This window comes from Netta rufina, assembly GCF_964035555.1.
Source record: "Netta rufina genome assembly, chromosome: 3".
NCBI lineage: Eukaryota > Metazoa > Chordata > Aves > Anseriformes > Anatidae > Netta > Netta rufina.
The window spans coordinates 93099400-93124773 of NC_140125.1; the positions used below are offsets into that span (position 1 = coordinate 93099400).

The 25374-nt window shown below is 37.4% G+C and overlaps 1 protein-coding gene across 1 annotated transcript in view; it reads left to right on the forward strand.

The window, feature by feature from the left end:
* EYS (eyes shut homolog) overlaps positions 1–25374 on the forward strand; it is a gene marked incomplete at both ends in the record, with an annotated part of 718966 nt that overhangs the window by 155040 nt on the left and 538552 nt on the right. The window contains 2 exons of the mRNA XM_084285295.1: positions 1916–2113; positions 4493–4614. Of these exons, the coding sequence (XP_084141421.1) occupies positions 1916–2113; positions 4493–4614 (320 nt within the window). The remainder of the gene's footprint in view (positions 1–1915; positions 2114–4492; positions 4615–25374) is intronic.

The following is a 25374-nucleotide window of genomic DNA, read 5'->3' on the forward strand; positions in this document are numbered from 1 at the left end:
CATATGGCAGCGTCTGCTATGCAATCTCGGTGAATTCCATAATTGTCAACTGCTTGTGGCAGAATCACCCTGCATCGGAGAGACCACTGGCGGCATAAAGACAGGAACAACTTGTGCCATGCTTTTTCGCCTCCATCGGTGTCACTGCTGGGTCAGGGGGATGTTTATTTTGTTTGTTGTTGTTGTTTTTTACCCCAATTCTGCTCCTGCTTGTTGGTTTTGCTATCAGAAGTCTAGAGATTTCAGCCTTTAACTTACTCCACCTTACAGTGAGGATTCAGCTCACCTAGAATCCTGCTGACATTTTGGAGAGCACGTTTCATTATTATTAAGAAGACCATAGCCAGTTGACTACTATGTGATCAGCAATCCCTGTAACAAAGGAAGGCAACCAATACGGAACAGTCCAACAAAATTTTGTCTATAATGTCAGTATGAGCAAAGGAGGAGATATGTGGCTTCAGCTGACTGATGCCAATACTAAGCGTATATACAATAAATGTGAGTCTAACTGGTTGATTCCTTGTCAGGAATTCCCATCTGAAATCTTGAGTCTGAAAAGATACTGAAAATTTTCAGGACTATTATTCGAGCCACAAAATATGGCTTACCTCGTGGACTGGGTGCAGGCACCCAGGTGGTGGCAGCTGGAGGCAGTGGGGCTCCTCTGAGGGGAGGCCATGGTTGCCTCGTGTTTCAGACAGCTCCAGTGGCCCCGCTGCAGGGCACAGCTGGGCCCTGAAGCCAGAAAAGCCATGCAGCAGTTGTGTGAGAGAGGAGTGAGAAACAGCCCTGCAGACACCAGGGTTAGTAAAGAAGGAGGGGGAGGAGGAAGGAATGACTGGGCAGCCAGAGCTGGGGCACCAGCTCAGGGGAGGTGGGCAGAGGGCCTGAAGGACAGCAAACACCAGACAACTCTTCTGCTAAGCACAGCATGGACACGGCCCAGCCTCAGCAGCTGCAGAAAGGCAAGGAAGCTCCACAGGGCCTCAGAGGAGCTTGTGCACAGTTGGTTGCAGCCCTGAAAGTCACCGAGCTCTGCCTGAAACAGCCTGAAAGAGCAGACTTGCCGTCAGTGCTGAGGGAAAGAGGAGGCAGCTTTACAATCCCATTTGATCTCTGTTCTGTCTGCCCTCAGCGTTTTGAGGTTTTGCTGCTGAAAAACATGAACCAGTCTTGTTTACGTGCTAACAAAGTGAGACTCACTTTAAAGGGCTGTTTAATCTTTTTTGATCTATTTATTGAAAATTAAGAATTTAGATGAGGGCATGTGTGACCCAAGATCACCATCATACAATTCCGTGATTACCCTGGATAAATGTACATAATCTGTTACATATTGCAGTGTTTGTTAAAGTAGAAAGAGACTGTGAGAGATTTTGTATTGTAAGGCATTTTTATACACTATGGAGGAAGACACTTGTTATTAGAAAAACACATAATTTCAGTAAAATAATTTGTGTGCAGTCATGAATTGCAAGCTGAGCAGTAATATAAGGTTACTTGCATATCTTTCATGTTCAGGATTAGGGGTTAACTATAAACAACTTACATGGTAACTGAGATAATAATATCGGAAAGAAGTAACATTGAGCCATCTAATGGACAAGGATAAACAGAAAGAAAAAAACAAAAAAAAAAAAAAAGAAAAGAAAAAAAAAGCATAAATATTCACATAACTATTTTGATTTTTAAATCCAATGTCATATGAAAAAATATATAAATTGTCTTATCTGTTTGTAATACTACAAAGCAAATAAATGTTTCTGCATGGTACTATATATATATGTATCTCTAAGACCTTCCAACTTAATTTTAAGCAGGGATCTAAAGAAAATACAGCTCATAATAGGCAGCAGCTGCAGGGATATGTTCATTAGTTAAACACTGACAGCTTTGTTATTTTCCTTTTCAGGTTCAAACTGTGAGTTTAGGCCTTGTGAGGCCAGTAATCCCTGTGAGAATGGAGCTGTGTGCATAGAAGAAATGAATGTGAATGTTTTTCCCCTTGGATTCCAGTGCCAGTGTGTGAAGGGCTTTGCAGGTCCACGCTGTGAGATCAATGTCAATGAGTGCAGTTCTAACCCTTGCCTCCACGGATACTGCTATGATAGTGAGTTCAGTCTGGTTACTCCTTTTAATGTAGAGTAGTCTTTCTGTTGAAGCATCTGTAGCTACTGAGCTGCTCTGGGGAGAGCAGTGGATAATTTACTGAAATTTAGCTTGTCTGGAGCTCCACAGCCAATGCCTGGAGGATTATTTTTGCCAAACTGCCTCAAATCCTGGCACTGAGGTTTGTGTGTTCAGGGGGTCAGAATTGCAGCTAATGAGAAATTTTAATGAGATTTGTGCTGTCTCCTTTGATACCTAAATTAGCCAAACATATCTTACACTGTGCGTCTGATGAGAGAATATTCAGGTGCTGAAAAGGGGCTCACAGAGCAGTTAGGCACTGTATATATGCCTAACAATTCTAACAAGTCGAAAAACTGCATTAAATACCAAACATGCAAAATGGAGTTTCTGTTTACCTTCAAGTGCCCTGTATCGTGCAACTGACTCTTACTAATAGCTATACTTACATGCTTTAGAAGCAATTTGATGATGAATTGCTCTACCGTGTTCTGTTTGGGGTGGCAGGCTAAATTACTCTACCATTATGTCTGGAGTACTTTTTGGAAAGATTTGTGGGGAAACTACCTATCAGACACTTTATGTGCTTGGTAAACAAAAGGAGAAGTGGTAATTTTCAGAGAATCTTATCAATGCAGTTGGAAAGCAGAATGATGTCTGGAGGTCACAGCCAAACCTCCTGCAGGAAGCTGGACTAATATCACTAGAACAGATCAGATGTTTTTTTTCTTGCTGATTTGAAAGCCTACAAGGATGGACAGAAATTCAGGAAACTCTTTGGGACAGCCTCTTCCACTGCAGCACTACTCCTGTAGTGATTTCCACTCCCTTCTCCCTTGATATCCCAGCTGAATCTTCCAAGTCATAGTTTTTGGCCATCGTCTCTTATATTGCCTGTCACTACTGAGAGAAATTCAGTTTTCATTATTGTAACTGCTCTTGAAGTTATTATTACCTAACCCTCTAACTATTAAACCTTCCCCAAAGGTACTAATACAAAGCAAACCCAGCTGACATAACCTTTCCTTATAGGTCCCATACTTTAAGCACTGGACAAACCTGCTTGTCTTCTGCTGCAGCCCTCTCCAGTTTTCCCATATCTCTTTCTAAATGAGAATGATGACTTGAGAATTTCCCTGAAATTCAGTATTTTTAGACAAATTTACAGAAGATCTAATTAATGTACTGTTTTTGAAAGATGTCTTAGAGGTCTGACCCCAAATCGCAAAATATATCTTTGCATAATACTTTCCTAGTTAAAAATAATGATTATAAATGAGCTTTAAGAATTCCAAGTTTTCATACATGGGAATAAGGTGAGTGGTTTAAGGTGGAATACGGTTCATATTTTATCTAGTAAAGATTATTTCCCAAGATGTTTACTGATGTTTTCTATTTACTGTATATTAGTTAAGAGAGATTTTTGAACTGGAATTTAGATGAGATGTAGTAAAGTTATTCATGCTAACAAAGTGCCAGATCTCTTTGTGGGTGGCTTGTCTTTGTGTTGCCTCTGAAATTGACTTGTATCATATGGATGTCTCAGTTCATCTGCACTCTGCACACTGACTGCAGAAATGTGGAATCCTGAGGAAGGTGGGGAGCTCTGAGCAGATAAAAAATGCTGCTGCTCTGAAGGACTTAAAGCATTTAATGAATATAATAGCAACTATGTGTACAGACACAATGACAACATAGATTCTGTGGTAGATCTCAGAGATAATGAAGAACCCAGGGACCTCTTTGAGTTGATAATAAATCCAGGCCTGTAAGAGCTGCAATTATTGCTCTCACGAACTCCTTATACGAATGTAGTACTCTGAAGATTCCTCTCCCTTTAGGTCATTAACGATGAAAAACGGATAGAATTCTTATCATTAGCATGATAAGATTGAAATGAAGCATGGAAATCTATCATAGATCGAGCTGCCAATTTCAACTGAAACAAGTTTTCCTTTAATATAGTGGTATAATGTGAGGCATTCCTTACAAAACAAAACAATCTCCCCCCACCACCGAAAGCAAACAAAAACCTTACAGTGTTTAACCATTCCTATCTCAGGCACAATATTAAAGTCTTATATAGTTTCTGCACAGTTTATAAGTTGTCATCACTTTTTCAGAAGCATTGATTTATAATTCTTATATCAAAACATTGGAATTGTTTAAATAAAATGCAATGCAGTAATCTGTTTACATATTTTAAAAGATGTTTTGAGGTAAAGTATTTCATTTATTTCAATTTTTAACATGTCCACACCTTTCAGGTAAAGATAGTCCAAGTATTTTCCAGGGTAGTCATTTCTGTAATATACTACATTCAGTTGTTAATTCTGAAACACTCCTATCTTTGTTACAGTTGTCGATGGCTTCTATTGTTTGTGCAATCCAGGATATGCAGGACTGAAATGTGAGCAGGACATTGATGACTGCATAATCAACGCTTGTGAACACAATTCTACGTGTGTTGATCTGCATTTGGTTAGTACAGAATATTTTTTAATTAAAATGATCGCTCAGTTTTCTTCCTAAAATATAAAGCAATACTATTGCAAGTTCTGAACCACCACTTAATCCATACACCTGCAGAGTTTTATAATTAGGCTTTACAGTCATTGCTTTTTTATTATTATTATTTATTTATTTATAATGATATAGGCAAAGAGGTGAGAAGAATGTTTTTACCATTTAAAATCAGTTATTCAGTCAATATGGTTATTTGAGGAATTTTAAAAGAGAAGAATATTTTCAACTAAGTGTGTTTATGGCCTCATTGTAACCATGACAGTAATATTTGTTTACACCGATGACATTAGTCTCAAAGAGGCTTTAAAGCCATTTTGCAGAGTAAGACGCTTTTTTTTTTTTTCTTTTTTTTTTTTAAGTACTTCAGCATTTCCTTTCAGAATTCTTCAGTTTTATTAGTTCTTGAAACTTGGAAGGTGTTAAAGGTAACTTCTTTCTTCTCAGAAATAAAAACAGTCTACCAACTGATTCCTTCATGGAAGGAAAGGAGGAGAAAAAGCATTTACATTGTGTAATCTTTGGCACTAGAAGTGGCCCATGTTCTGTGTCAGACCCTCCAGGAATCTGTCAGGAATCAATTTGTTTTCAGTAGGGACACTAACACTGTATAATATATGTATTGTCTTTTGGGAACATTCATACTGTCAGAGAAATTAGATGGGGTTAAAAAAAAAAAAAAAAAACGAAGGAAGAAAGTTTAGTATTATTATTTCTTCTAGTTTCTCCAAGTACACTTGTGAGAAAATGAAATTAAGGAAATGATAAACCAAGGTGTAGAATTCAGACTAAGACACCTAAAAGTTTGTGTCGATATATGAGCTAAGTGTCTAGGCACCCTCCAATGGTACTGTGAGTCCTTGATGGTGCAGTCAGCACAACCCAGAGATAATTCAGCCACAAATCTTGTAGATGTTCCGTTTGGATGATCTGAACAACCCTGTAGTGCCCCTGACTGTATGGCTAGGCTGCCCTAATGCTGAAGTAGACACCCATGTTTAGGTGTCTGCATTCCCAGTTGACTCCAATCCAAGGAGCCTGGAATTGTTGGGGGTGAGGGTGATGTCTAGTTTGGTTGGTTGGTTGGTTTGGCTTGTTTATTTTTCTTTAGTACATAGATAAAGAAATTTTGCTTCTTTCTGACAAATCATGGTGATAACCCACAGCTATCACTATTTCCTAAATTTTAACAGAAGTTACCTTTTTCAAAAGAATTTTCTCAAATTCTCTAGTTTCCAGAGATTTTTCTTCTTTTCACAGTCTGAATACCTTACACATAGCATAAAACGTTTTGTAAATGTACTTCAAGAACTAGTAAATGCCTTGGACAAAATTCAATGCTTGCTACAGAGACCACAGAGCTTGTGATGTTTTTGTTCTGGTCCTTGGCCATTATTGCAAATCCATATTTCTTTTTAACACTAGACTGCAAATAAAAGTTCAGGCTGTCAAACTGGACGCATATTGCCATCTTAAAATCAGGCTAGAGAGGGTTCCAGAAATAAATTTTAAGCTCAGAAGAAATGTGTTATCCTGCTATTATGAAACTGCTTTATATGTAAACATTGCATGTATTACTCCTGTCTACAGCTGATGCATTGAAATACAAAAAGTTAAAACAAACAAAAAAAAAATAATTGTTTTTGTTTTTTAAAAAAGCAGAAGTTAAAACAAGACCTTTCCCCTCTAAAACAAGATATCAGGAATTGACAAAATTATGGGGTTCTTTATAGGATAAACATATCATCTCACCGAGAATGTCTGCTAGGCTTCACTGAGTGGGTTGTAATATTGATCCAGGGGAGTGTTTTGTTTATGCAAAATTAAACCTGAGGAAAAATGGTAGCTCGTGGCAACTTTTAATACAATTTTAGATTTTTCTTCATATGCCTTTCATGCTTTTGTTTTCTTGATTCATTTGTGTTTGGTTTTGCCCTGCAGTAGCTATACATTTCTCATCTTCCTTGTCACAGATCTGTGACATTTTGTTGTAAATGGACTGTGACACAGCAAATCAGTGAGAAGCATGCAGACTGAGAAGCCTGACGTTAAAAAGTAAAAATTTATTGTGTATGGATTCAGTGGCTAACTAAAGGAAATAAATACGTTAGAAACTTAATGGCATGGTGTAATTTTAGACCTTGCATTTGATCTGTTTCAATGGCTTTCTCAACACGGTTCACATATGTTGTTAACATTATAGAAAACATTCAAAAGGAAATGCTCGTTCTGATGTTACTTAATGTGCACATACATGTAAGACCGTTTTGTTTTTTTTTCATTGGAAGACTATTCATTGTCATTTTTGATAGTAATGTGAATTTATGCTCATAAAAAAAAAAAAAAGAAATACAGAATGTTCTCTACTCATTTTTAAAAGTTAGTAGCAGCTTGTAATTTGTAAGACAAGAAATAGGGAATTACTAGAAGTTTTATTTAGCTATAGCAATAGTAATGTGTTGCTATTCAATATTTAAACTTTCTCATCTCTACTCTTCTCAGAATTATATTTAATTAAAATAATACTTCTGGTACAAGTTTATGAAATAACTTTTGTGTGGTTCATCTTATATGTTGACTCTATTAAGGGACATAAAAGACTATCTCACGAAGTGACTGCATTATTCAGTTTGTATAGGATGATGTTATTTGGCATGCAATTTCCTTCTTACTGTGTTCACTATCAAAGGGTACTGAACTTCTTCCATTTCAAATGATGCAGTTTTGTACAGTAAAATTTCTCAGTGATGGATTAAGATTAATGAATTAACAATATATTCATAAAAATGGAAGAAGACTCGTTCCTCCTTCCTCAGCCAAAATATCTGTAAAAGAACACATATTGACATAATGATTTTTTAGAGGATGAATTTTCCAAGTTTAAGGGGCTCCTCCTCCTCCTTAAAAAAGGTAATAAATCAAGGAATGGGGAACTGAGGCATAATCAAGGAAGACTTAAAAGCAGATGGATATCTCAGAAGATTCATAATTTCTCTATCAGCCATCCTTTTATTCCAAAGATAAATTAGAGTTGCCTTATTATACAAGTCAAGGACTAAAGATCTTAATGTGAGAAAGAATTCAAATGTACTCTGTAATTGCAACATATACTGCACAGCCTTTCCTTAAGTCTCCAGACAGGTGAAGTAAACAGCTGAATGGCACAACTAGGTCAGCTTAAGGAGGCTCTGAATTTCTACTGCATCCAAGAATTCCAGCCACCCAGGAGCTACTATACACCAAGACAAGTCACTATCAGTCATATTAGTAGACCCTTAAGTGGCTCAACAGTAATTAATTGGCTAACCCAATGCTCCATTCTGCAGTCCAACAGCTCAAATACTTGTGATGCATTTTTTCTAGGTCAAAGTGAGAAGTTGACAGAGACAATTAGCATTGCCAGAAAGACACTTGTGATAGGTCTTTTTCCTCTTTGGTGTTGGTAATGTAGCATAATACAGAGCTTTAAAACTAGATAACCTTGTTATATTAACTATGCATCAGCACAAATTGGTAGAAAGGATGACACTCCTGTATGGTGGGTTGACCCCAGCTGGTGGATAAGCACCACATAGCTGCTCAGTGACTCTGTCCCCACCATGGACTGGGGGAGGTAATAGAAAGAGCAAAAACATTAAAACTTGTGGTTTCTTTGTTAGGCTGGAGGTGAGCAAAAAATTGAAAGGGGACATAGATGGGGCATCTGATCTAAACTGCCCAAAGAGATATTCCATGCCTTTTGATGTCATGTTCAGCACCAAAAGCCGGGGGGAAAGGAGGAGGGGGTGATATTTGTTAGGAAGGCCTTGGTCTTCTGAAGCAATTGCTATGCATACTGAGGCCCTGCTTCCCAGGAAGTGGCTGGACATTACCTGCTGATGGAAAGTAAAGGTGTTTTTTTTCCCCATTTGTTTCCATGCATACCTTTTGCTTTTCTTTCATTAAAATGCTTTTATCTCAGTCTACAGGATTCTTTTTTCCATCTTGTTTTCTATGCTCTCCCCATCCTGTTGAGAAAGGGGATTGAGTGTATTCATTCTGATATGAATACACTCAGCGAGTGTATTCATTCTGATACAGCTGAAGTTCCTAAATGACTAGCATATACAATTACATCATAATGGATTAGTCATTCTTTCTGGTGGTGGACCAGATTTTTAAGGTTTCTCCGTGATAAAGATTCTCAATACCATAAAATTCTCACCTGAGAAGTATTCCCAATGCTGATGTAAGACAAGTAGTGAGCAACAGTTAAAATGATAAAAACAGTGTTTTACTTAACTGCGTATGGAGAGGAGAGAACACAGCAGTCACATTCCTGAGATTCTAGCAGTGGAGTGCTCCGTGCCTGTATGCCAAAATGTAGTGACAAATATTTATAGCAAAGGACTCAAAATGTATGTTGCTCAGATAAATTTAAGACAGCTATTAATGACTCAGTTCCCAGCTTTCTTCGTACTTTGAAACGGCTGGGCATCACATTAACCATATGTTAATGTATATATACATGCATTATAACAGAAATAAAGTGTTAAGGGTAAGACATATAGAATTAACAGATGACTCTTTAAAACTAGAAAAGTCATCTTACTAACATTACAGGCTCCATCTATTTTACATAGTGGGTGACAGATTATAAACTTCTTTTATATAGAAGTTTCATGGAAGAAGAAGTAATTTTACTTATTGCAACTACTCTGAGACATGAGTAAGAGGAACCAGTTACTTCCTTCATCAGGTCTGCTAGGCCAGCAAACATTAAAAGATGTAAATACTTTTAGCATAGGTTCCTGTCCCATATATTGGTGAATATCACTCAGACCAACCAGAACTGTAATTTTGTTTTGTGAACTAACTATAAAAAAATTAAGACTTAAGACACTGAAAAAAGAGACTGATGCCAGGGCAGATTGATTTGCCACCATTTGCTGTTCATAAATCAATTACTTTTATAATATATATGTATATATTATGAAAAAAATCCTGATAAAAATCTAAGTAAGTGTTTTTTAGTTTCACTATTCTAAGAAACATTTGGCCATTACTACAAAAATATTGTGAAATCTCAGATTTACATGCATGCAGAAGTAATTTAATTTTTCAGTCAAACTGATGGATCAAAATAATAGAATGAGAAGTATGAGAATGGTTGAAAGGCTGTAGTGTTGTTTCTGCAAAAGAAAGAGGTGTAGTCCTCAGTAGCTGAGGAAAGGAAAGGGAGACTGAAGCTTTCTGCATACAGTATATAAGTAATGAATAAAAATAGAATAAAACTGAAAGATACAAACAGTAAAATATTTTTACTAATTTGAATCTAAAGAAGCAATAATTACTTTTGTCATTTCTATTTATAAAGTGGTAGAAGAAAAGGACTCATAACAAAGTGAATTTCAGTAACACTTTTTTTAGGAACTTACGTTTGGAAGGCTTGTATGAAGGAGGGAGGAAGGGAGAGATAGTACCATCAATACTTTTTTTTCCTCCAGGAAAGAAAAATCAGGAAAAATATTGAGAGTTAATAGACAAGAGATCTATCCAATGGATCATATTTCAAGAGCATTAACCACAAGTAGGTTAGCTCATTACCTAAGTTGTAAAAGAATGATTGATTAGAAGGAACTCTGTCATAGAGAACTATGGTTAAAAGTAATAGTTCTATTAACTGTTAATAGTTCACGTTACTCCCCTTCCACCCCCTAAAAAGAATAAATTAGGTCTTTGCACTAACATAATTTGCACTAACATCAAGTCCATATGAGTTGGATGTGATGGTCCTTGTGGGTCCATTCCAACTCAGATGTTCTACAATCCTAATTTCATAATTTGTCTTCCATTTAAAACAGAACCTCCTGTACTTTCCAGAACTTTGTTTTAGAACATCCGGAGATGCTCATGGTATGATGAAGTAACTCTGCCTCAGGAGGCTCTGCCTCCTAGCTGATAAGAGCAGGTTGTCTGACATTTGAAATGCGAACAGAGACTAGATAGGCTTGCATCAATTAAACATTTTCAGATTTCTGTGGGACTGGAAATTCTCTAAGGTCTCAATAAAGCAAACAAAATCTGCCACTGAAATTGGTCTGAAATAGCACCTAGATTGAACTAAAGGTCAGACTATGTACCATGAATGTCATGCAGTATACAACAAGCAATCAGCTGTTAACAGCTCCCAGGTCACATAAATTCAAGTTGAGTTGTGTGTATGTGACTTTAAGCTTACAAATGGACTTCGTTGAGAGAATCCACGTGCTAAAATTGTGAATGTGCTGTTTGACAAATCATTTTCAGACTACCAATTACACATTCCAGAAGAGAGAAACACAACAGCTGAAGTTCACTTAAGAAACTAATAACTGCAGCAGTTGTTATGGAAACTTCTACTGCTAATATTTAAAAAAAAAAGAGAGAGAGAATGGTGTCCCCACAGTCCTTCAATAAAAGGTGTTTTTTTGTTTGTTTGTTTGTTTTCTGTTTGTTTTTGTAAAAGACCTAGTGAAAGAAGTCCCTCATCTGCCTTGTACTGCAGAGCTAGTGAACATAGTCGTGCACAGACTAAAAACTTGGTCATTATGTGTTGTAGTCCTTTGTGCTCTATTAAGTCCATTTGAATCAAAGCCATTGGAATGTACAAAATTAACTATTGACTTACTTATTTAGGATAATGTCCTTAACATTGATCCACAGAATTGTACATTGCTTGGAGGAAGTGATTATGATGTATTATCCCTTACTCATCTAATTGAAAGTTGAAGTCAGCAAACAAGCAAGAGAAAAACAGAAACTATTAAAGATAAAAGTGACCAATTGTTCATTAGCTTTCCAGCTAACTTGTTTGTTTTATTTATTATAGTGTTTTAAATGCTTTAATTTGAAAGAAATCGTAGACACGTGGAAATTGTTGGCTTTACCCAATAAGTGTCTGTAAATGCCATGGGTATGTAAGTCTTCTGTTGTCATTTACATAAACTGAATTTTAAATACTGTACAGAATTGAATAAAATTGTTACAAAGAGGAGGAAAAGGAAACTAACAGGCAGCTAAAGATGTGTTTTCCAATGAGATTTCTGAACAGATGGCAAATCAGTATGATAAAGGAACAGGAAGGTGGTCCCAGATGGTGTGTAAGCTCTAGGTTATGCCAGCAGCAAGGAGGCTGGACAGAGAAAATAAGTGACAGCAGGGAAAAAACCTGAAGAACTTCACAGTGTAAGGAACAGCCTGGAGAACAATGGCCCATTTGTGGAAAGCAAAGCCCTAACCCCCTGATTTTTGTGTGGTATGGAGACTAACATTTTATATGAGGCAGGATATGAGGTGTTTGTACCTTCAAAAGCATCAAAAGACTGGCAGTTTTATTATAGAGACTCAGGCCTATAGATCATTGTCTCAAGAGGAGGGGTATTCTAACATGAGGATTTAGCTGCAGAGAAGTGGACACAGTAAATTGTTTGTATTTAGTAAAATTACAGAGCAGAGGCTCACAAACGGTTATAGGTCCACAAGGAAATCACTCTGAAATAAGTCGAATGAGGAAATTCAAAGAGCTGCAATCAGTCTTTCATAACTGCCCTCATATGTCTTTTCCATACAGCACACACAAAAAAAGATTAAATTTATTTTTCAGTAAAATTTTGATGAATTAATCCATTTACTGTGGGATAAGTGTGAGCATCAGGACAATTACTGAAAAGGAGCTCTTGGACTGCAATTTCACACACCAGTTTTTATTGCAATCAGTCATTTCTTTAAAGTCAAGCCGTATGATTCTGGCCAGACAATTTCAAGTGTCCTCTAAACACTGTTCTGAGAACAGGTTTGCTCATTTTCTCATGATGTGTTTTTGTTATATTTGTCATCGAAGAAGCTAAGCATCTTTCAAACAGGTACTTTGCAGTTGAAAACACAACCTGTTGGCTTCGGTTGCAGGTTGTGAGTGCTAAGCAGATCTGAAAATCATACCTTAAACTGAAAATTCAGAAAATAACAAAAGTGAAGAATTAATTCTATCTATAAAAAGTTACCTTCTAGGTTATGCCACCTTCAGCTAACATAGTATTTGTTTTAATTTATTTAGGGTAGCATTCAACTGGAACCATAAAACTAACTATTCTTTTCTGGCTTCCATTATTCCAAATACAAGTGAAGAGAAACAAACATGCTTTCCTGTACTGCATCTCTAGAGCAGACCAGTATCCTCATGCTTTTTTATGCACTGAATGAAGTGATGGAAAATTATTTATTTCAAGTGGATAAAGACTCTTTCATGGTATGGGGGTGCAGAGGGGCTAAATTTAATGAATCATAGAAAATTTAATTCTGACATTTCCTTTGTTTTGAGTATCTGATTTTGCAAATCCTGCATTTTACTTTTGGCATAAATTTTTATGAAAAATAAATGTAATGGATCTAAGTCATCACACAGATTATTTTTTTTTTTTTGAAGCAAGCCATTTTCTGTCATCATATAGTAGACCTTTTTCACTCTTGAGTGTGAACAGATGCTACATGTTCACAGCAGTATTTGAAAAGCCCTGGCCTTGCTCTGCTACCACAGTAGCTGACAGAAAAATTGTTGTTGACTTCAGAGTGCCACTAAATAATATATTCTAATTCTAATTCCAGGGTTAGTTTTTTGGATACCATGGCAGACACTTGGCATGTATTACCATTGCCAAGCAAATTTTTAATATTTTTTAAGGAAAAAAAAAAGTCCAGAACATTATCCATAGTTTTTAAACATGGATCTTCTTCACAAGTTTCGTATTGAAGGAGAAAAACAAAGATCTAAAATAGTTCTGACTCCACGTCTGCTCATCCCTTTATCTGTTTCCCACAAAAAAAATCCTATTTATAAAAATTGGATTCCATCTGTTTTCTCCTTTTTTCCTTCTAAGAAAGAAGAGAGCTTACCCAAGGATACCAAGTTTCCAGTCTAAGCAAATTTGCCTACATTAGCAACTCTTCTCCAATAACTTCATAAAGGAAAAAGCATCTTACCCTTAACTTTAGAGGCACTGCTGGGTGCTGTTATAATAAACTGATAATCAAACATCAAAGAAAATCAAGTCTTCTGATAATCCTTCCTTGGCAATATAAATCATTGATCCTATAGAGCCAGCTGTGCCAATTAATGTATCATTTTCAGCAGGGAGTTTTCTATTTTGGCCAGAAAGCAACTGAATATTCTCTTTCTGAAGCTTAAAAACAGCGTTAGACTTATCAATACCTTGGTGCCCTTAGGCTGCTTGTCTGATGGTCCTTTGATTATTTTGTTTGAATGACTTTTTCAGAAATCATATCAAGGCTTTTGACATAACGTTGTCCATTTTCACTACAGGGTCAGTTTAAGATAGAAACTTTTATACTGAAATTTTGATTTCTAAAAAAAAGAACTTATGTGATATTAAGAGGGAAAATATAACAATGAACATACAGCAAAATATTTTTCCACTTCAAAAAGACTGGTTTAGATATCAAGGTAAATGCAGCTCTTTGCATGCCAAATTAAAAGTCTGACGCTATTGTTTCAATAGTAGAATAGAATGACAAAATAAAGCAATAAAATGTTCTTCATAAACATCCTTTACATTTATGAACATATTTACTTTGGGGAAAAGTAAAGGGAAAATATATTATTTAATATATTTAAGGGAAAATATATTTTTAAGCATAGACTGTCATACTCCTAGTTACAAGTGCCTGATTCTGAGAATGCTCCCATTGACTTCAGACTGTTTCCATATGAAACAAGAACTTACACTATTTCTCAGATACCGAGAAAAAACAAGCCTTGTGTTGCTATGTTGGACAGTTATGCCATAAAGTCAAGCCCCTCCTGAAGTTAGTATCAAAGATGCATCTATGCTATGTGCATTTCCCTTCATACAACCTTGCAAGCATTACAGTATTTTTCCTCCCAAAATAAATGCTACATGAGTGAAACAAAACCATTTTCACCAGGTAGTAGGAAGGCCTTTGCTCTTTTATTTCAAGAAAATGAAATAGTTTTGTATATGGCTGAAGTCGTTTGCATTTCTAGAGTAAGTTTTTATGTAACTTCTACTCTGTCAAATACAGTCTAGTCTGTGGTGTCCCTGTCATAACAAAGTTCTAAAGAAATAAATAATAGAACGTGAAATATTTCATCCAAAAGACGCAGAACAGCTAGCTCCATTTATCTACTTATGCTTGTCATCCACTGACTAGCAGGTGAATTGCTCATTTTAGTAGGTCTGTCCAGTTGTTTATGTCTATTTAGAACTACCTTGAGGTCTGCAAGAAGTAATTGGTACTTACCTGGATGGAAAATAGCCCAGAGAAAAAAAATGGTTAGCCTTTTTTTTTTTTTTTAAAGTTACTTGCAAGTTCTGTCATCTGCTGTCCTTTAGATTTTGAAATTCTTTTCTGCCTGTCTTGCTAGCAAACTGTGAGTGAAAACCAAGCTATGAGCATCTTTTACCTTGGTAAAGTGGTTGTCAGAGCATACAGGGATGGCACTAACAGATAGTGCTGCACATAAGACTTGACATTGGACTTTTTTTATGGCTGATTGCATACCTAGCGTAACATGTATATGGAAAACATGTGAAAGAAATGTATTTACTGAGGAATGCCATCATGAGGAATGCCTTTTTCTTCAGAGATGACAATTAGTCATTGCACTGGTTAAAAGGTTAAAATTGGTTAAAGGTAAAAAAAAGTTCTAAGGAGTCTCTTTAGAAGACCTTTATCAATTCTGTTACATGGTTCTCATCTTACTAGCGAGGGCAGTTTCACAGAAAGAAGCATATTTTCTTAATATATATGTTGAGCTTAAATAATTTCAAGCATTAATTTTCAATAATAATTAAGAAACATTGCATTTTAGCTATTCTTTGTTGCTGATTCATCTAATTTTGCTCCGTCCTTAGTAAACTGTTGTCATGTGCAGAGTTTGCAGTATCGCTGTTTATTGCCACTTCTAAATCACCATGCTGTATGATTATCCTTTCTGCTTGCTGAAAATGTTCTCTCTGTTTGCATACACAATTCTGATATAGTGTGTGCCATATACCCAGTCAGAATATATGAAAAGCTCAGTTGTGTTAGCTGCCTTTGCCTTTGTCCTTAATCAAGATGCTGTTTTACTGCACAGCACCTATGCAGAAAGGGCATGGCCAGACCATGTGATAAAGAAATGCTTTTACCAGTTTCTGATCTTCTTCTTTTTTCTAATATATTTTTCTTAAGAAATAATAATAGTAGTGCCTATACATTTAAACTGATTCAACGGTGAAGAATGCAATAAGCTATTCGTTACAAAAGATACTCTGAAGAATCCAGAGTATCCAGAATTATCCAGAATTTGTGCTGCCTGCCTGTGCACACTTTAAATTGATACATACTAGAAAGACCTTGGGGTGTTCAGTGTTGACTGCCAGCTAGATTAGATTCTCTCATTGGTACGTATTGCTATAGTTTTCCTCAGACTATCCACTTAATGCTGGCTCTCTTTTGTTACAAAATGCTATACCTCCAGCTGGAAATTTATATCTCGTGGGTTCAGACTCTGGAAGTTGTCCTTCACTGACCATAAGAATCCAAAATTGGTAATGCATCACACAGGCTGTAACAGGTGTCACATTTTGCCAGCAGGGAGTCGCAGGTGGAAATGCTGTACTCGTCACTCGGAAGACAGAAACAACTACATGATTTATTGACATAAAGTAATGATTTATCAAAGCTTATACAATTTAACAAAGATTCAGGGATATTAAGGTACACCTTATTATAATTGGAAGATATACTTAATTACAGACTATTTAAAAGGTGCTATTTACTAGTCAAAGGTACTAAATGAAAGACATGATATACTACACAGAGACTACATAAGGAACTGTGTTAGGTGACATTACATCAAAGAAACCCTCCTAACGAATCACAAGGGTCAGAGTGGACCCCTTGCTTTCTAAACTCCTTGAGTGGAAGGAGTAAGGAGCCTTGGTGCAGCTGAATCCACTCCTAGTCCCAAGCTTGGTCAACAGTTTATCTAAAGGATTATACGCATTACGTGAATCCTTAATGCTGCTTAGCTGAGATTATAAGGCACGGTCACTAAGCATCATTCCAGCACGCTGGCATGCTGTCACTCTCCCAATCCCCTTGGTGACTACCTGTGGTGACAAGGCTTCTCGCACTCTGTACAAGTTGCCTGGGCATGCAACTTGTCCCTGCACATGGGGAGGTCCTGGTGTGCCACCCGCAGCTGTGTCAGGAGAGCCCAAAGGGCTCTCAGGCTGCTTGCTATTTACAGGGTAAGATGAATGACCTATGGGCACATTTGCATCCTGATGTTAGTTTCTCCCAAATTTTGCTCAAGTTGCACTTTCTTCCAAATTTGGCCAGCACTGGGGTTGGGAGTGGGGTGGGGGTGCCTTGATCAGACAGCCCTTGGCTGTGTGTCCTCTGTCTCTTCTGAATCCAGGATACAGCTGGCACGGCCGGGCATACCCATCACGGCTGCCCACGATGGTTAGCTGCTCTGTTAGGCCCCACGCTCTGCTTAACCAGGGGGTGAGGGGGAGTACACTGTCACAGAGGGCTAAACGCATGGGATAACTTAAGAGTTTGATGAGAGGTTAGTTTTAATGTTACAAAGCTCGTACTTTAATAAAAACATTTATCGGTGCCTAGCATGTTGATTGTTGGATGTGAAGAAGTGGGCTTTTAATTGTATCAAAATAAATTATTCCAGAATATTTCTCATAAGTATTACTTTCCACGTGCACACTAATCACCAATTCCCACAATTATATCTCACCTGTTAGCATAGAAATTGCTATAATTAGATGTAAAATTTCAAAGGTCTCAGGCTAGTGGTAATGCTACTTCCTGAAAAGGTGTGCTCACAAGAGAGGTTCTGGAAATAAAAGTGCTCAAATTAGCTTAATAGACTTCTGAAATGGCTCTTTAACACTGGGCAAACTTTTTAATGGTTGTCTGCTTTAGCTCATTAATTTAGAACAAACGCAAATCCAACTTGTTTGCCTCACTGGGAAAAGTTCTTGCTCACTGTTCTGAATTTCATTCATCAGTCATGGATTCAGCCTTTGCTAATTTGAGACCAACTCGGTTCTCTTACACTAAATTGCTCTATGAACAAATGTTTGCCCTTTTCACCTTTTTTTTTTTTCCTTCTGTGCCACAGTTGCTAAATTAATTTTTCTTTAAACAAATCATTTCTGATCATTTCTATCTTGTAAATCAAAAGTAAAAATGAACAAAAAAAAAAATCCTTTAAAATGTCTTGTTATTGTAGAGTATGTTTACATTAGCATTTTCATTTATATTACAAGAACACTTCTGAAGCAAATCTCCCAGCTGTAGCCACTTACACATATAATTTGCATTGTGGAGAAGACTTGGATTATGCAAACTGGATTTGCCTTGGTTGAAACTAAAACTGAAAATGCTCTCCACACAGGGATATAATGGACTCCAATCACTGACTTTCAGTCCGTGGGTTTAGATAACATCAATTCTAAAGTAAAACACTCAGAGCCCAGGTAGCATGGATGCTGGGTCAACGGTGCCAACTGTTTTGAGATATTTGTTGCTATTCTGCAGGATTGATTGACAGTGTTGATGCAGATACAGTCATTTAAAGTTTCATGAAAATATAGCACAATTAATTCAGCCTGGTTACATCATATTACATAGTATTTGCTTTTAAATGTGTATAACTTACATAAATTGCATGCCATTGAAGTTTTAAGGAAAGCATGTTATAATCTATATGCCAGTGCATTTATTTTGCCACTAATGTTGTAGCAAAGTAAATTGTCAGCCACTCTAGCAATATTGTTTTACTCCATACATGCACAGCATGTACCCTCAAATGTTCAAAAAATATGCTTAGAGTGATTGCTGTAAAACTGCATGAGTGAAATTTACCTCATGAAATTCATTTCTGCTAAAAGCTTGTTCTTAAAACTCCAGTGATGATTTCTTGCATAGTAATCTACAAGGTTACTTTTATCTTACATCTCTGAATTTATTTCACTCAGCTGGACTGAGCAAAAAGATTCCATTGGCTTTCCAGACTAACACTGGAACACATTTCCTCTGATAAATAATATTTTTCTGGCTTATTAGATTCAGTGATGATTCTATATTCTATAGCAAGGTGGGCAATGAGTGGAAAAAGGCAATAAATGTACATGAACTCCTTCTACATGACAGTAAACGAGAACAAATAAAAGTTAGATGGAAACCTTCTTTCTGCTACATTACAATGTCATACAAGCAAAAATACCAATAAATAATAGAGGGAAAAAAAAAAAAAGTCCTGCCTGGCAATTCTTTTTTTTTTTTTTTTTTTTTGGCAAATAAGCGAAGTGCCCCTTTAAATATTTTTTTTGTTTGTTTAAATCAGCACATCTCTTGCAGTACTTTTTAATTTCATTCTTTATAATTTGTCCCTTTACCTATTTCTCATGACACTGGTAAAGAGGCTGCTGAAGAAAACCCCTAACAATTCAGCAGGTTCTATACATGTGTTTGATACTGAATTATTAGTCATAAGAGCCAGATGACTCTTATTTCTGTATCTTATTTATGCTCTTTCAGAGATAACTTTTTAAACCAAACTCTATTAATTATATAGTATGCTTGTATTTACTCAGTTTGTCTTGCCTTGTAACAGAGAACTCTGAAATACGCTGAGATATACTTAAAGAGCATACTTACAGGGTGGCTACCTGAAATCATTTTTTTTTTTTACACTGAAATCAATCTTTCAAACAACCTCTACAGAGACATGGTAGCATGCCTATCAATGGATATTTTCAAGATGTGGTTGGACAGGGTGTTAGATAATCTCATTTAGGCTCCTTTTGCCAGCAAAAGGATGGATCCTGATAATCTTTTGAGAACCCTTCTAACCCAGGCTGTTTTATGACTCTAAATTGCCCAAGAAAAAAAAAAAAAAAAAGTAATTTTCAAGATTAATTTTCAATAGGTTATACTTCTACAAAAGAACTGACTCTGAAAACATTAAATTCATTCATTGAGTAATCATACCAATTGATTTCTGTAGGCTACTACTAGGGAAGTAATGTGAAAATAGGAGATTACATCAGATTTGGGGCCAATTAAAATCAAAACCGTTGACTAAAATTTCCTTCCCAAATAATTGTGATAGCTTCTTAACATTTCCTCATTATTCTCCCTTTCAATTTCAAGATGTGCCTTGATACTTGCTTTGGACTTCCAAAACTGTTGTACAGTATAAGTACTATTTGCAGTCCTATGTAGGAATACACTTGCACACAGCTAGAAGCTTTCTGAAGCAGTAATTAAATATGTATTTGCTTCTTTGAGGCATGCTACCAGGACTTCAAAAATAATTAGTAATAGGCAACTGCATCACCTGGAGCCATTAAAAATATAAAGCTTTTGTAGAGTTCCCTATTAACATTTAGAATAATTCTTGTATTGTTCATACTAATGCAAAGAGTCGTAGTATTGTATAAATGCCTTATGTTTGCTCAGAACAGCTTCAACACCAGCCAGAAATCCCTGAAAGTTAGAATAAACTGTTTCCTTCCAGATTAACTCTGTTCCAACTAGACATCATATGCCTTGTATTTCAGTCCAGTACTATTTTCCAGGTTCATTTGTATAGAAGTACATTTCCATTTGTAAGTGAAATAGATTACCTGAAACAAAAAGTTCACCATCTTAATGTAGATTCATTGGCTTCTTCTAAAATAGTAAATTAAACAATGTCAGAGCTTTAAGATCAAATGGTCACAGACATGTTGTTTAAGCTTTTTAGCAACCAAAACAGGGTGGCTGTGTCCTGGTCACTTATAAATGCGTATAAAGTTATTGAATTGATTCCTGGTTCCATTTCTCCCATTTTCTGCTTAGAAGTTCTCAGGACAAGGGGATACTCCACTTCTCCATTTGCTTCTGAAAAGCACCTACCATTTTCTGAGAAACATAAAATTATAAAAATGCATTTAACTTTCCACATTTAAAATTTCCTTCACATTCACAAATGGTATCTTATGTGAAAAATACCACAAGTGAATAACTACATTTGGAAGCTACTATTATTCAATCAATACTGTAAAATATTTACTCTTATATGCAAAAGTACTGCTTTCATAGCACAAAGGCAGGATATAAAAAGGTGAGAATTAGCACCAAGCAGCCAGAGTTTAAAGACCTTGTTATAAATTGTTGTTTATATTTTCATTCTTATGGCAGTATTGAGTTCTACCAACAGTATGACTCACTAATGCAGCGTGGTCAGTAATTGGTTGAAGAGCTTGTGCCTCAAATTGATCCCAGAAGTCAAACAGTTTCACTTAATTTCCTCAACCACACACACACCAAAAAAAAAAAAAAAGTTATTTTTAATATATCATTCTGCTTGCTTTTCTTGTTATTCACAGGAGATTTTAAGTTGTATCTTTATACTTTAAAATTATTTATGTTTTAAGAATTCTTTCCGAGTGGTTTACACTTATATTCTTTAATTTTTGGTCCATGATTTGACTTTAAATTTTACCAGCTACTTAAAGCATCTGTATGTCATGAACCTTTGACATAAACACAACCCCACTGAAATGTCTACGGTCCTTTTTAATGCAAAAAGTAGACCTACAATTTTATTCAACTCACTACTGCTCCATATATAATACCAAGTACTTTAGCTCTTAATATCTCCTGTCATTATCTGTTGAGCAACATCCTGCCAAAAAGATATCTCACCAATACAAAAAGAAATCCTATAGGAAAAATTCTGATTTCTCTGTTCTGTCAATTATAACTTTGGAAACTTTGGAAAAGTTATTTAACATCTGCTGCTGAGTATCTATTAATGTCAAATGGCAAACTTGCTTGATATGATGGTAAGATTTAAAGTTCCACAATTTTTAATTACCATTTTCATGATATACATAATGTAGTCTAAAATAGAAATACCACCACAGTTTCTCAGGCCTCTGAGACCTGTGGGAAATTTTAGAACAAAGACTTACCCTTGGTGGAGGAGGTTCAAATTAGTCAAAATTTCAAAAAATGGACATGAACAAGTCATGCACATGATGGCATATACTCACATGAGTTGAGAGAGCTGACTGATGTCATGAGGCCACTCTTAGAATCACAGAATGGTTGAGGTTGGAACACACCTCTGGAAATCATCTTGTCCAACCCCCCTGATTAAGCTGGGATGCCTAGAACCAGCTGCCCAGGACCATATCCAGATGGCCTTTGAATAATTTCTTGATAATCTTTGAAAATTCTTGGTGACTGAGAGGAATTCCTGAAGACTGGAAAGACACAACTATCACTCCTATCTTCAAGAAGGGCAAGAAGGAGAGTCTTGAGAATTAGAAGCAACTTGGTCTCACTTTCGTAACTGGAAAGGTGATAACGCAAATCCTCCTGAAAACCATTTCTATTTCCAACTAGGAGTAGTGGCTGATACATCATATAGTTGTGCTGCCACTTGGATGGAACTGGGAAAGCTGCAGAATTGGGCCAGGAGGAATCTCATGAAGTTCAACAAATGCTTCAGTCTTGCACCAGTACAGATGGGGAGGGTGGGGAGAGGGGGAAGGGGGGTGCAAATGGCTGCAAAGCGGTTTTGCAGAAAAGGAACTGTGGGTCCTGGTGAACAATGACTTGTATATAAAAAAGCAATGTGCCCTTTTGGAAAAGAAGGCCAAAAGGGTTAGTAAGGGCATTGCCAGCAGGCCAAAACACATAATATATTCTCTCTATTACCCAGTGGTGAGACACATCTGGAGTGTCATGTCCAGTTCTGGATTCTATTGTGAGACAGGTTGGTTTTACCCTACTGATGATGTGTATGGGAAAGAGATGGACTTAGTGGAGCAAGTCCAGCAAAAGCAGTGAAGAGTATTGGAATAACCTGAGAGAGCTGGGATTATTTAGCCTGGTAGAAAGAAACCTTGGCTCTGTGTGTGTATGTGCTTGTGTGTGTGGCAGAGCACAAACTGAAATACAGTAAAATCCACTTAAATGTATGAAAAATCTTTTTGACTGTAAAGGTGATCAAACACTGGACAGTGTTGCCCAGAAAGGTTGTGAAATGTCCATCCTTGAAGATATTCAAAACTTAGACTGGACAAGGTCCTGTGCAGCCTGCTTTTAGATGACACTGCTGTGAGCTGAGGTGCTGAACTAGACAATCTCCAGAGGTCCCTTCCAGACTCTACCGTTTTAGGATTCTGTAATAAAAAAGACTTGATTCCTGTATCTGATCTAACCACTTACAATTTAATACATACCTTTCACCACTCATATAAATTTATATGAGAATGGTGTAAAGGTAAAGACAAAAAGTAGAGCCTGAGAATTGCATTGCAGAGATATTATACATTAAGAATTGATCAAATGGTGGTTTACACCTGTGCAAATCACTTAGGTGGAGGAAATTATAATGACAAAATGTGACAATAAAATAACTGCACTTGAAAATGCAAGGGTAATCTATTTAACAACCATTTTGTGAGTGTAAGTGAGTATACCAAGATAAAAAGTTCAGGTTCTTCTGGTCTAATCTTAGAGTAAATACCATTTAAGATTGACATGCACTAAAACCGGGTCAGATTTTACTAACTAATAATACATTACAGCTGTATCATTACACATTACTTTAGATCACTTTTACATGCTTTTCTTAAAAATTATTCTGTAAATGGACCTTCTTAAATGTACTAATATAGGTACTTTGCTGAAAGTCTGTAACAGCCACTGTGGGATTGATTCACCTAAGGAGGGGACTTTCCGTGTAAATACATGTATTGGGCTTGTATGGCAAGCTTTGGGTGGTAGTGGGAGCTGCAGGGATGGCCTCTGTGAGCAGATCCCAGCTGCCCTGTGTCAGATTAGAACCAGCTCCAGCTGCCTCCGAAACAGACCCAGTGTTGGCCAGAGCCAAGCCAGGGAGTGACACTGGGAGGGCCTCTGGAAGAGCAAATTTAAGGAAGGGAAAAATCTGCTGTGCAACTTCAGCTGGGAGAGAGGATGAGAAATAAGAGAGAACCAGCTTTGCAGCCTCCAAGGTCACTGCAGCAGGAGGGCGGGAGGTGCCCCAGGCACACAGCAGCAGTTCCCCTGTGGCCCGTGGAGAGGCCCCTGGTGGAGCAGGCTGTCCCCCTGCAGCCCATGGGTCCCACAAGGAGCAGATCTCCACGCTGCAGCCCGTGGAGGAGCCCCCGGTGGAGCAGGTGGATGTGGCCTGGAGGAGGCTGTGGCCCATGGAGAGCCCCCACAGGAGCAGGCCCCGGGCCAGAGCTGCAGCCCGTGGAGAGGAGCCCATGTAGGAGCAGGGAGCCCCCTAGGCTCCCAGCTCCTACATGGGGGGGACCCGTGCTGGAGCAGTTTGTTCCTGGGAGATGGACTCCGTGGTATGGAGCTGTGTGGGAGCAGTTCTTGATGAGCTGCTGCCTGTGGTCAGTCAGCCCCTGCAGGCTCAGTTCGGGAAGGATGGCATCCCATGGGAGGGACCCCACATGGAGTAGGGGCAGGGAGTGACCGTGAAGGAGCGGCAGAGAGGAAGTGCTATAGATTGACCACAACCCCCATTCCCCATTTCCCCTGCGCCACTTGGGGGGAGGAGGTGGAAGAGGGTGGATGAGGATTAGGGTAGGGTGTTTTTAGTTTGGTTTTAGTTCTCACTTCTCTAGTTTGGTATTAGCAATGGGCAATAAAATACATTAATGTTCTTTACGCTGAGTCTGTTTATCCCATGACAGTAATTAATTGGTGTGGGATCTCCCCATCCTTCTGTTAACTCATCAGCTTATTTTTCCATCATCCACTTGTTCTTTTGAGAATGAGTGAGATAGTAGTGTGGTAGAGTTTAGCTTCACATCAGTGTGAAACCACCACAATACAGTAAGTGTTAATCAGTGTGAAGAGTTCAGAAATGGAATCCAAGAAAGAAAAAATTATATCTTTTTCACTCACACTTCATAGCACACCTGAACTAAGGGTGTTGCTACACCAGCAAGTAGTGCAGACAAATAGAAGCAGAGTGAAACAACTGGAGATGCAGCAAAACTGAAGTTTACTGGCTGTAAATGAGATACATGTTATGGGTCAGGGACTCATAATTCTGAACTAGTTCTGGTGTATTGAGTGCAGTTTTGTGGACCATATTTAATACTGGACTGAAGCGTGTTCTTGGAGCCTGTCTTCTGGTTCTGTTTCTTTCTGAAGTAATCTGGTTTGTGTTGTCAGAACCCACCATATGATGTGAAGCAAAGCACACAAAGTGAGGTCAATTGGGAAATTAATCTGGAAAAACATAGTCATGATCTAAACTAAAACTCTAATAAGTCTGAACCTTATGGATGCTAGGAAGCATATGAACACATGGTTGTTTTAAAGTTACTTGGGCCAACAGATTCATAAAGGACAGGTCTTTTGAAACAGCAGTCTGTGATCTCAGTATGGACAGCAGCTTGGAAATCTCATTAGTCAGCCAGGACACTCAAATTATGTGTAAGTGTGCTGATTGCCTATAAATGTTCTCCATATGTTTGTCTGGTTTTGCGCCCACTAGAAAATCCGTGGTCCATTTAACAGAGTCAGATGAAATGTGCCAAGTGGTTGAAATTATTTAACTCTTACTGGACCGTAACAGTGCATCTACCTTTCCACATGAAGCAAACATAAATGAAACTCAGCATT